The sequence below is a fragment of the Meles meles genome, chromosome 7 (assembly GCF_922984935.1).
Source record: "Meles meles chromosome 7, mMelMel3.1 paternal haplotype, whole genome shotgun sequence".
NCBI classification, from domain to species: domain Eukaryota; kingdom Metazoa; phylum Chordata; class Mammalia; order Carnivora; family Mustelidae; genus Meles; species Meles meles.
This window is the reverse complement of record NC_060072.1, coordinates 82920463-82933900: the sequence shown is the minus strand read 5'-3', so window position 1 is coordinate 82933900 and position 13438 is coordinate 82920463. Positions and strand designations below refer to the sequence as shown.

General features: G+C 38.7%; 1 protein-coding gene across 2 annotated transcripts in view; it reads left to right on the top strand.

The window, feature by feature from the left end:
• DBX2 (developing brain homeobox 2) overlaps window positions 1-12028 on the top strand; it is a 36139-nt gene extending 24111 nt beyond the window's left edge. Inside the window, exons 3-5 of one of the 2 annotated variants that reach the window (XM_046012526.1) lie at window positions 1741-1928; window positions 7312-7382; window positions 8149-12028. In XM_046012526.1, coding sequence (XP_045868482.1) covers window positions 1741-1928; window positions 7312-7382; window positions 8149-8161 — 272 coding nt within the window. In that variant the 3' untranslated portion in view covers window positions 8162-12028. Of the gene's footprint in view, window positions 1-1740; window positions 1929-7311 lie in introns of both variants that reach the window. The other variant, XM_046012525.1, reaches the window with a different exon arrangement.
• The last annotated feature ends 1410 nt before the right edge of the window (window positions 12029-13438 follow it).

Below are 13438 nucleotides of genomic sequence, written 5' to 3'. Positions count from 1 at the left end.
CTTCACCTCCCTCACCTTTGGCAACCATCAGTTTGTTCTCTGTGTTTATAGTTGTACCCTAGTGCTTCTGGACGTGCTGGTCGCTCTGTCTAGCTTGGCCTTGGTTTTTTCTCTCGTGAACTGGATTGGTCTTTTAGACTTGGATCAGCCTGTTTTCTCAGAATTAATTACTTCCTCCTTTGTGATGCCAGAGCATTTCATAAATCATTCTAGTATGGTACTTAAGACATTAATTTGCTTTTTTATTTAGAAATAATTATTAAGCATCAAAATGCCTACCAGCTATAGCTGTAAACTGGTGTTCCTGTTCCCCTGGTGCCTGTATTACACTCTGATCTTCATGTCAGTCCTCCCATGAGAATGTGAATTCCTTGAGGGCACGGACCATGTGCTGTTGGTCTGGTTTCCTCAAATAAGTTCAGTTAGCCTGATACCAGGTATGAGTGTCCTGTTGTTGCCATAACAAATTTCCACAAAACTGCTGTTTTAATACAAGCTTATTATCTTACAGGGGGGTCAGAAGCCTGAAATGGGTCTCACTGGACTAAAATCAAGGTGTCAAAAGAGCTGGGTTCTTTCTGGAGGCGCTAGGGAAGACTTTGTTTCTTGCCTTTTCCAGTTTCTAGTGGTTGCCTGCATTTCTTGGCTTGCGACCACCTTCCTCCATCCTTAAAGCAAGAAGTGTAACATCAGAGAAAGTAAATCTTTCTCTGTGACTTCATTTTCCCCTCTCTTTTCCACTCATAAGGACACTTGTGATTACATTGCCCACCTGGGTACTCCGGGATACTCTTCTAATCTCCAGGTCAGCTTGTTAGCAGCTGTAATTCCATTTGCAACCTTAATTCCCCCTTGTCGTGTCATGTAATATATTTCTAGGTTCTGGGGAACACATTCACATAGGCATCTTTGGGAAGGCCATTATCATTCCTACCACAATTGGGAAGCTGAATGAATGAATGAATGATGATGATGAATGAAACTCTTAGAGGGCAGGAACTGGTTGTTCCTCTGGTAGCCACAGAAGGTAGAAAAAGTAGTAGATATCTCTGACTTGAAGGACTTGATGAACAACTGGATTGAGGAGTGGTGGTGGTTGGGGATCTTCTAAACCTCCCTTCTCACACTGAATATCTCTGACTCCTACAAGCTTTCTCTGAAATCCCAGATGACGACCAGATACTTGTTTTGCATGCCCAAGGCAGCCTCCTTTGGAATACATCCTCACACTTGTGACATTAGTTCAATAAATGCCTTCCACTAAATCTTACAGGTAATGCGTACAATAAAACACATTTGTCTTATTTCTCAATGTGTATCATTGAGCAGAGCACCTGGCATATGGTAAGTGTTTAAAACTTTGTTGAGAGAAAAATAAATAAATAAGTAAATGAAGAATTAGACAAAAACAGAGTGTTTAAACTACCTACTATTTGTTCTGCATTTGAACTTTGTGACATGGGACCATGGGCTTTCTAACATGGCACCCAAATTGTGAGGGCGAACATATGTACTTTTCTCTCATTGGTGAGCAGAGAGAATTTCTGGGATTCTCAATGGAGTCCATGACCAAGACCATGGAAGAAGCACTTCTCTAAGTATGCAGAGTTCAGAGATGAGAGGATTTGGCCATGGTACAGAGAAGAAGGATACTAGCAGAAGGATACTAGCCTGGGAAAGGCAGACTGACTTCTCCTCAAGAGAGCTAACTGGGCTTTTGTACCTGTTTCCCCCTTCTAGGAGAAGAGAGTGTGCTGCCTCTCCTGACACAGGACTCTAACTCCAAAGCTCGGAGGGGTATTTTAAGAAGAGCTGTTTTTTCTGAGGATCAGAGAAAGGCTTTGGAGAAAATGTTTCAGAAGCAGAAATATATCAGCAAAACAGACCGAAAGAAACTTGCCCTCAGCTTGGGACTAAAGGAATCACAGGTACTAATGAGCAGGAAAATGTCCACTGCTCCTGATTTCTGAAGGTATACAGTGAAATCCATACATTTGGCAAATGTCTGTTGTACTAGGTATGGGGCTGGGCGCTCAAGTGTTACTGAAATGATTTTCACAGTTGTTGAGTGGGTGGAAATACATGTCAGAATTCCTATTTGAAAATAGACCCATTTGCTGAGAGGTCTAGGTTTTTGCATGATTAATTCTTCCCAAATGAAGAGAACCACTAAGGATGTGGCATTTACATCATTAATTGTTTGCTCTGGTTTCAGAGAAGTAGACTACATAATCTACAAAAGCAGGAACCAATTTTCCTGTCTTTTTCTTCATTCCCAGTCCAAAATCCAGTCATAAATGTGTGACTCATAAATACCTCCAGATAGATTTCATTACCCTGAAATCTGGGCTTATGTACTTGTATGTCAAGTACAGTAAAGTAGTTTCATATTCGCAACACCTACAAACCTTTCTTCTACATTAAGGTACTAGTATTTTACAACTAATCATTTTATAGTAAGCACGATAATCATCCTCATTTTCTAGATGAGAAAGTGTAGAGAAGTAAATACAGGTCTACTGTCGTGTAGTGAAGCTGCTCTGGAGCTGGGCTCTCACCCCCAGTAATCTGGTTCTGGAGTTTGTGTTCTACTTAACCTGGAGCTATCACGTATCGTTGTGCAGGCTGTGCACTGCACAAGGGCACAAGGGCTAAGAGGCATGGCAGCAACTGAAACATAGCAGGTGCCCAGCCTGCCAAAATGGCTCTCCTGGTTCAAGACTATATCCACCTGGATTTTTTGAGTTAGCATAAAGGCTCTGAAGGGCTAGCAGAGGCTCTGTGTAACTACCACGCTCTACTGTTCTTTTCTCAATACTGATGACCTGGTTTCTAACTCTGGATTTTATTAAGCCAGTTATTTTTGGATGAAACTCTCCTTAACCTTGCTTCCTTTCCCTAGGGAAGTGATCTGTCCCTACCCCCCAGCTTTTTCCAGTTGTAGGAAGCAGTACATAGAGTAGTAGAGGGTAATTGGCCTACATCAGCCAGCCTTTGCTTTCCTCATTGTGTGATATTAAGGAGTCCCTAACCTTAACTGACTGCTCTATGCCTCAGTTTCTCACATAAAAAACAGGGACAAATATCAGAGTTCTATCTAAATTGCAGAACAATTTTGCATTTATGATAGATAAATCACTAACTATATCTTGATGGTCTGTTGTGTGCAAGACACTGTGTTAATAAGTGGGCAGTAAGAGGGAGTGTTGATTAAGTACTGATTAAGATACACTCTGTGCACCCAGGAATTTGTATGAGCAACTGGGGAAATGAAGCAGAAGCATAAGACAATGGCATAGGAGACATCGCCTGGTAGGTTAGATATGCTGCCAAATAAAGGAGCTAGATCAGGGGTCCTCAAAGTTATATATCTCTCCGGAGATTTATGTTAATCTCCACGACTGGTCCTTATACTCTTGGGGAGTCTAGTGAAGGAAGTGTCTCATCCTTAGAGGAATCGTTGGGCCTGACTAGGAGGCACAGAAGCTTAGTAGGACTGGCCTTCATCTCACTGGTATGGATTAAAAACAAACAACAAACAAACAAAAACCCTCCAAGTTAAAGCTGGAAAATGTGAGGCTTTGGGAGTTTGCAGGAGGCCCTTTGTTGAGTCAGAACTTGAAGTAGGTGTTAAAAGAGAAAGGTCACCATACAATACATCATTAGTTTTTGATGTAGTGTTCCAAGATTTATTGTTTACATATAATACCCAGTGTATGTGACTAACACAACACAATAAAAATTAAAAACAACAAAAACAAACAAACAAACAAACCCACCACCACCAACAAAAACAAAAGTAAACATTTTAGGATACTAACAGAAAAAAAAGAAAGAGAAAAGGTGGCTAGGTTTGATCTGATAGTGCTGAGGCAGTGTGAACATCTTTGACCTTCCTAAAAATAGATTTTTGGAATGAGAATGCAGCCAGTGTACTGGAGAACATTTATGAGGGGATGACCATAATCTGTCCCAAGAAAACAAACCATTTTCCTATTTTGTATCTTATCTTCCTGTTCGTATTCACAGGTGTTAGTTTTACATAGTTGATTGTATCGTTTTTAAAATTCAAGTGCCTTGAGGAATGAATACTTTCCATGTTATTAAATTTGGTAAACATCTCGGAAGTAATTTCACATTTTCTTTTTTGCATAGACATCTAATTATATAATTAACGCATGGTATTTATTATGGTAAATTCAAACAAAGGAGAAATTGGCAAAATTAAAAATGAAAATTCATCTCCTCCACTTGCAACCCAACTCCTTAGTTATTACTGTCATTTATAAATGGCTCTTATTTGAATTTATTTGATGTACCATGTATTATCTTTAAAGTAAATGTATATGTGTGTTGTATATGCACAAACACAAAGTAACACAAGCACTTGCACCATGCCTACCATGTGTCCTTACATTTGATGTCACTTATCCTCACAATGACCCTGCGAGGTAGCCACTTGGAGTATTCCTACTTTATAATAGGGACCTAGAATTGAGACCCAGAGTGGTGCATATATGTTTTAAAATAAAAACGGGATCCTATTTTACATATATCTTGACTTTCTGAAGGAGACTACAAATCACCTGTATAACCAACACACAGATCAAGCAGTAGAACCTTCTTGCCGGGGCCAGTAGCCTCCTGCGTAGAACTCCCTCCCAGTGACTGCCCTCTCCTTCCAAGACCACCTACTCTTCTGACTTCTAACCACATAGATCAGTTTTGCCTATGCGTGATGTTTGTATAAGTAGAATCATTCAGTACAAGTTCTTTGGTATACCTGGCTTCTTTTCCTTAACGTTATGTCTGTGAGATTCATTCAAGCAGTTGCTCTTTTGTGCTCATTGCTGTGTAATATACCCCAGTTTCTCCTCTCAGATGGTGGGTGTTTGGATTGCTCCCAACTTTTGGCTATTATTCATATTATTTGTAGCAATTATTTTAGCCCTTATCAAAATGTTTGGAATATTGTGGTTAGTAACATTCTCCTGCTACAACCATTGCAAACTCTTCAAGTTTGAAGGGTTGTTTTTTTTTAATTGTGGTAAAATAGGTGTAACATAAAATTTACAATTTAAACCTTTAAGGGTAAAATTTGGTAGCAATAAGTACATTCACATTGTTGAGCAATCATGGCTACCATCCATCTCCAGAACTTCTTTCATCTTGTAAAACTGAAACTCTGTATCCATTGGACAGTGACTCCCCATTCCCCCTCCCCCCAGACCCTAACAACCACCACCTTATGTCTCTATGATTTGACTGTTCTAGGTACCTCAAATGAGTGGAATCATTTGTATTTGTCCTTTTGTGATTGGTTTATTTCACCTAGCATAATAAATATCTTCAAGGTTCATCCATGTGGTGACATGTGTCAGAATCGCCTTCCTTTTTAATGCTGAATAATATTCCATTTTATGTATATACCATGTTTGGTTTATGCATTCAGCCATGAGTGGACACTTTGGTTGCTTCTACCTTTCGACTGTTGTGAATAATGCTATGAACATGGATATACAAATATCTCTTCAAGTCTCTGCTTTTAATTCTTTTAGGTAGTTTGTGGCTATGTTTCGTATGTTTGTGGTGTCTTTATTTACCCAGAAATTTCTCATTTTTATGTTGTCAGCTCTATTTTTTCTTTTGTGGTCTTAGTGTTTCATGTCAATGCTTAAAAAAAACCATTCATCTCTCCAAGACTGTAATGACAATCTCATATAGCTTTTTCTAGAACTTTTATAGTTTTGTTTTTGTGTTTATCTGTTTAATCCATTTGGAATTTGTTTTTGTATTTGTTGAGAGGTAGAACTTTTAATTTATGGTTTGCCCCAAATATGTACATTTGTTTCAATACTATTGATTGTGAAGAAACTTTCTTCATGAATTTTTTTTCATTGAGATATCACTCAGAAAAAAATTCTAGATCTACAGAAAAGCTAAGGAAAGAAGAAAATAATGAATGTGATGATAAGGACAAGAATCACCAATGGGCACAAATAAAATGTCTTAGTGAAAACCCACTAGAAATACTTGGCAGGCTTTCTAGGAGTAAATGCCCACTGCAAATAATAAATGAGTTCATGAATAGAACCAAATGCTCTGGTATGTACACATTAGTACTGTTTTCTTATGAAAAGCCTTAACCACAGGATTGTAACTGAGATGGCAGTCTTTTAGACTCACTCGCCTGGGGTCAGGTTCTTTGCAGTCGTTTTGAAATTGCCAGTCAAGTTGAAAGAATGAAGAAATTGTTTTGCCAATCTGGAAAGATCATCTCAGATAGAGATTTTTCCTTCATTGGGAGAAACATTTTGTTGGTAACACTTTGTAATTATTTTTTAGGGTAAAAACTTTCTGGTCTTTTGTTTTAAAAATAGAAATCCACTACATTGTTCACATGTAATGCCCAGTGTAATGCCCAGGAAAACCATGTGATTGGCTTTTAAAATATCAAGAAACCAATTGCGGAGTTTTCTGATCAGGCCTGGTTGACTACACAGTAGATACAGGGGAGAGTTAGTAGTAAAGACAGACTCCAGTGGGGTGGGGCGGAAGTATGACTCAAATAGAAACCCCCATCATAAGCCCTTTCGGGTAAATTACGACTGATTGTTATTTATGGAGCCTAATTCTTCAAGTTTGATAAATCCTAGGAGTAATGAGACTTGGAAACTGTACGAAGCGTGGAATTTATCAAAGCATTATAAAATGTTTAGCTTCCCAGAAGTTCCTAATGAAATCTGAATGTTATAAGAGCCTGGGCACTGGGGTGGGACGGCCATGGATTCTATTTTAAGTGCTTCCATTTTACTAGCTGTGTGACCTTGAACTGATTTATCACTCTGAACCTCAATTTTCACACATGTGAGATGAGGACTTGTTGAGTCGTCGCAAGGATCAAATTATGTAATCCACACAGCATGCATGGCCTGACGCACCTGGCATAAAGTAAACTCTATTATTAACCAATAGCCTTTCCTTTGTATAACAAATTTAGCATGGATTAAATGATGTTTTAAGCTGTCGAGGGTGAAATCGGTTTTGAAAGATGTCAGACTTGCAGGATGTAAGCCATTTATCGCGTCGTTTTGTTTCATCAGTCTGGGGAAATTATATGAAATTAATTGTTCAGATATTTTTGAAGAAGCCCAGTGAAAAGCCATAAGGACTTTGCTAGGCCGGCTCTCACAATAAGGTTATCTCATAGAAAGCATTACAGTTTGCAATTCTGAAGTGATGTGGAGTAAGTGATCATTTTGTCCAATTATTTTTTCAATTTTATAATTTTGTCAATTATATTTTCAATAGGTGAAAATTTGGTTTCAGAACAGAAGAATGAAGTGGCGGAATTCCAAAGAGAAGGAAGTGCTCTCCAACAGGTGTGTCCAAGAAGTAGGCCTTCCAGAGGATCCCCTCTCACGGTCTGCTCTGGGGTTCCCTTCTCCATGTCCTTCACTCTGGGAAGTCTCCCAGCAGCACTCGAGTCCAAGATGGAGGGAGAATTCGCCAGAACCTTCAGAAAGACTCATCCAGGAGAGTTCAGGGGCAGCGCCTCCCTAAGCAAAGTCACTGCAGGGTGCCTTATATTTGTGTTCCGAAGAAGCTGGAGACAAGAGTGTACTTGCTGGGGCAGTCTGAATTGAAGCCTTCCTCTTTGTTAATTTAAAAGGACACTTAACTAATAACATTTGGACTCTAAAGCCAGCTAGCTTGTGCCTCATCTGTGCCTAAAACGTAATACCTTTGGAGTGATGCATGAACTAATGTTTTAGGAAACCCTCTCCAGTGTTCTCTTGTTGGGCTCCCACACTCAGGCTTAATGTGTAAGTGGAATAGAATCTCCCAGAAAGTACAAAGGAACTGAAAAGAATGAGAGTTACAATTAGCTCAGTCCCTCCTCTGAGTATGTGTGTATATACGTGTGTGTGTGTGTCTTTATGTGTGTATATATATATATAAATATTCATTGAAATACATTAGTAGGAACTAGTTCCTCTTTAAATATTGTACCAAGCAAATTCATGTCCTTTTATATGAGGAAAAAACAATTATTGACTGGATGTTAATAATTTTTTGAAAATAATGTAATATTTGGATTTTGGTCCAACATTTTTTTTTAATTCCCTATTTTCTGGTTTCTTTCAGTGTCCAGCTATAAGTGAAACTTAACAACTCAGCTCAGCTACCCTAATCAAATGAGCCACTATTAGATATATACACTGAAAGTATATACTTAAAAGTAATCCAACAAGAAAACTAGAAGAATTTCTGAATGAAACTGTTAGAACCCTAAATTTTCCAAGTCTCTGGACTTCATCAGGACATCATTGAGGGAGGTACCCATTTAACTAATGATTATCTTTTGATCTCTTCTCTGTGAGGATGGGCCTTAATCAAGGTTTGCGAAATGAAATGCCTTTAAGGGCTTATCAGTAAAGAAAGGGCATGGTCCACCTAAAAATATTTGAGTTTAATAATTTATGAAATACTGTGTTGAGCAAATGAAACCTCTGTGCCAAGCAGTTTGTGACCTCTGGCCAAGACTTAAAGAAATGTCATAGTTCCTAAAATGTTCCCAACTGGACTTCAAAACACAATACTGATGGAACTGGTAGTGGATTTCTGTTTGCACTTCTAGTTATAGACTCAATTTTCCACTTTGGTGGTATACACTATATATATTAGGTTATTTTTACGTATTAACAAGCACCACACAGATGTTTTTTGTGTTTTGTTGTTCCTGAAATAGTAGTATTATAAAATTGCATTTCTGGTAACAATTTGCTTAGTTAATCTAGAAATTTTTATTCAAGGTCCAAGAAAAAATTATGTTTCACTTTGAAGGAAATGAGGCAGAAAAAGGAAATGATGTGGTTTTGAACTAGGCTATTATTAATCTGTGGACAAGAAACGTTATTAGAAGTTCATGATGTGGAATTTTGTTAGTGAGAAAGCTGCGTAAAGGGAGTGGCTTCTAATTTGCTTACATTCCTAGTTATAGACTTTGAAGCTTTAGGGTTTAGAGAAGGTAATATCTAAAAAGACAACGGTTTTAGTCAGCATCAGGAAATGATTTTGTCTGAACGTGATTAGAATCGGGGTATGCTAGCCTGTGTCTTTATCACGAGATGCTTTACTTAAAAGTCCTCTCAGAAGAAGCTTGTCCTAGTGTCTCTGTGGGAAAGAGGAGCAGGGATCCGCTGACAACAATTTAAAATTTAAAACCTATCTTAAAATGATTTGTAGTATTGTTGTTGTTGTTGTTGTTGTTTTCCCCTTGGTAGAATGTTAACCTCACCTACATTTATTGGATGCGCCAGAGAACGTGCTAAAGCCTTTAGGGTGAATTAATTCATGGTGGCCCTCATGACAGTAGTCCTAGGAGGTAGGCGCTATTATCGTCAGGATTGCTTTTTCCCAGGTGAGGGTGTAAGGCTATGAGTTAGGGTGGTGGCCCAAGGTCATGAGGTTAATAAATGGGATTTGGACCCTGGCCATCAAGTTTCAAATCTTGAAATCCTACCAAGCATCTTGGGGGAGGGGTGTGCATACCACTGTAGAATGTATTCCCCAGCTCTGGGATGCATTGTAAGACATACATTTCAGGGATTGCAGTAAGATTTATTAAAGAAATTCAGAAGCATATTGTACTTTATGATCTCTTACTTAGGGAATGGTTTTCTTTCTAGTGTTCTCTTCTCTATTAACTTTGAAGTTTGGGGAAAGTAAAAAATTGTAAAAGCCTTCAACTATGAAGCCTTTATAGAAAATAGTCCCATAGGAGTGTTTCAGTGAAATGAAACTATTTTTTCTTTTTATCCCTCACTGCTAAAAATTTTGAAGTGCTTATCTATGGTTAATGTTTCTTGAGAATAACTTGAAGCTAAATGATAGCAACTTGCTTCACGGCACCTGATAAACCAGGTTTTATGTGGGCTAATTGGTGCTCAAATGATCTTCCCCCAGACTTTCACCCCAAGCTCTGAGACTCAGCAGAGGCTTTTTTTCTGTAAGGTTGGCCAGATATTCAAATATGCAAATAAATATTTTAATTGGTTTCTACTCTGGAATGCCTTAGGGCTCGGGAAAGTACACTTTAGATGACTATGTTAGGGATGCTTAGGACACACACAGAGACGCAGACACTTGGTGTACATATGTAAGCCTGCTGTGCCTTCACTTTGCCTTCACTTACCTGAATTACTTGAGAGAACTGCTGAGCTTGGTATTCTAATGGACAGTTCTCTCTTAATTTGTAGTCTGCCAACTCTCTCCACCCACTCCACCTCCCTCCACCTCAAAGATGTACACATGTATTTTCCCCTTCTCTAGATGCACATGATTCCTTTTCTCCATGTGGTCACATATTCGTGTATTTGTTGTCTGCTCTCCAGGAAAATTCTGCTCTGGTAAGCACCAAAACCAGAGAAGCCTGGGGGCGAAGGTATTTTAAATTTTTTAGAAGACATTGTCCCATGGATTTTAGGCAGGTGAGAAGGAAAAAAAAAATGGTTAGCACCATCCTTTAGCTTGTACAAAGGTAAATATTTTATAAAGCTAAATATAAAGGGTTGGAAGTATGTAGTGGGTTAGGAATGGTCGCTGGGTCTGGAGACCACGAAGGCCACGGTCATTGAAGTTGAAAAGGCAATTCTGTTTTCTTAGTGATGAAGTGGGTTGAATGGGGAACCCGACTGCTTGCTCCAGTGATTCTCAAACTTCATAAATCCATACATATGAACATTCCATACCTTCCAACCAGTTTTGGGTATGTGCTCAGATTTGTGCAATGTACCTCATACATTCTCTTCGCCAGCCACACCTCCCACTCTACCCCTTGAGAATCATTACACATGTTTTTCTCTTTTCAAATATAAATTCATAATTAAATATGCTCATTCAGGCCACCCATGTCTTTTCTGGCCCCTCTCATTCTGCATTCTGATTCTTTTTTTTTTTTTTTTTTTAAGCTACACTCTCCTCAGCATGTCCCATGACCTAACTGCTAATGACGAGTGATTTCTATAAGCGCTGCTGGCCTCTTATACAGCAAAGCTCATTCCACTGTGTTCATAAGCTTGTTAGACACTGCCTCTGCAGTCATCTGAAATCCACCAAAATATTTTTTCTTTTTGGATTTCAACACTTACTAGATACTCGGTGTGAAGCATGGTCCTAGGCTCTGTATGAACAAATGTGAGGAAGAACATGGTCCTTGCCCTCAAGAAACTTACAATTAGTCTTTTTGCCAAACAACTTTTGATATATTCCATGTGTCAGTAACTGGATCCGGTAAATTTGGAGCAAAAAACAAACTTCTAAGGTCCTCTAAAACCACTATCTCTCCATTTGCAGTTGGTGGGGCAGGGTGAGGGGGAGTGGGACGAAGTTTATTAAGTGCCCCACTATGCAGAAAAACACAAGCTACCTGGCATTATTGGTTTTCTATCTCTCCTCCATTCAGGCCACATTGGTCCGAAAAGGAGTCAGAGCCCAAGGGAAGAATTCATTATTTTTTTATTGATAGTGCATCCTACCCTCTACCTTTGTATTTCTACCTTCTCAGCCTCAGATCAATCTGAGGTGGTGGGTGGGAACAGGGAAGGAAAAGCAAATAACACAAGTGATGGAGAAACCAGGATGATAAGTGTTCTCGAATATATAAGGAAAATTTTGCATAATTAATTTATATCATTTATAAAGCGTCTCTAAAATAATTGACTAAGCATGTTGTAGAAGCCCCACAAAGATTGTTCTTATCTTCAGCCATTAGCTGAGTTCCATTACAGTGTTATTTTTGGTTGTAAGAGTTATACATGCTCATTGTGAAGAAATACTCTTGAAAATACAGCTAACAAAAATTCATGTGTAATTCCACCATTTGGACATAGCCAATTTAGCTCTTTTATGAAAAACTTTCACTTTGAATGTATGTGCATGTAAAGGTGTGTATGACTAAACAAATTTGGTCATTATGTATAGAGTCTATCCTGCTTTTTTTAACTCAACTTTTTACAGAGAAAATTTCCCCCGTGCCATTTAATAAATGCTGAAACTATTTAAGATGGCTATATAATTTTCCATTGCTAACTCCTTCACTTCTTGAGGTGGACCAGGGGATGGGGCTGGGGGATATCAGGTCATGGAAAGAATGATCATGGAGCTCCTGTACCAAATGGAGAACCTCTTCCAAAAAGCCACCTTGAACTTTGTCAAAACATATCCATCCAGTCAAGGTCCACAGGAGTGTACACATTTGTATTTCAATACCTTGCCAGCAGCAAAGATACTAATGTAGGAAGATATTCTACCTCTCTTTAATTGTGGTTACAGTCACTCTGATATCTCATTTTAGCAATGTTTTATTGCCCACAATGTGGGTAGAAGTCAAGCAAACTATTTGGTGTCTGGCATCTGTCACAATTTTGAAGGCTGAGATGATTAAGGCTGCTTTGTCTAGTTAGTCCAGAATTCCACAGGTCCCACAACTCTGTGGACATTCTCTCAAAATTGCTTAACCAAAACTATGAGGAGAAACTTTCGGGATCAGAACATTCTGAGTTTAAAAGGTAGCCGTCAGTGTTATTTAGACCCGAAGCATTCAGAATCATCAACTGTTTGACGCTAACCAGAAGTCAAAAAATTGGCTATATCAATCTGAATAAAATAAAGTGTTATAATTAATTCATAATGTATAGTTAACCCTATTATGATGAATTTCCATTGTAGTTTCCTAGAGCAGCCATAATAGATTACTATAAACCATATGGCTTACGACAACAGAAATCTCTTCTCTCACAGTTGTGGAGGCCAAAGATCCAAAAATCAAGATGTTGGCAGGCCCATTGTCCTTCAGAAGATTTTAAGGAGCTGCCCATTCCAGCTTCTAGTGGCTCTAGGGAGTTCTTTAGGTTGGGTTGTGTGACTTCAACCTCTACCTATGACTCATATGGTCTCCTCTCCTATGTACCTGTGTCACAGATTTTTCTCTGCCTTTCTCTAATAATGACCGCTGTCATTAGTTCTGAGCTGACTCTAAGTCCAGGATAATTCTATCTCAAGATCCTTAACTGCATCTGTGAAGGTCCTTTTTCAAAGAAGGTCACATTCACAGGTTCCAGGAATTAGGATATGGACATATCTTTCCAGAAGCCTCTATTCAATGCACCACGACTATACCCTACAATATCACAGCAAAAGATGCAGAAAAATAAAAACAGAAGATTCAGACTCCCTTGGCACTCCCTATAACGAAATTTGATTTATATTGCTTTGACTTCAGGTTTTGTACCAATTAAATGATGCACTACTTACAGGAGTATTTGGGGCAGGGAACTTTTTCCAAAAATTGCCTCCATTTTGGGTTTCTTTCTACACTACAATTTAAGAAAATGCAGCCCTAATTTTTTAAAGCCCTCACATGGATTCCAGATGT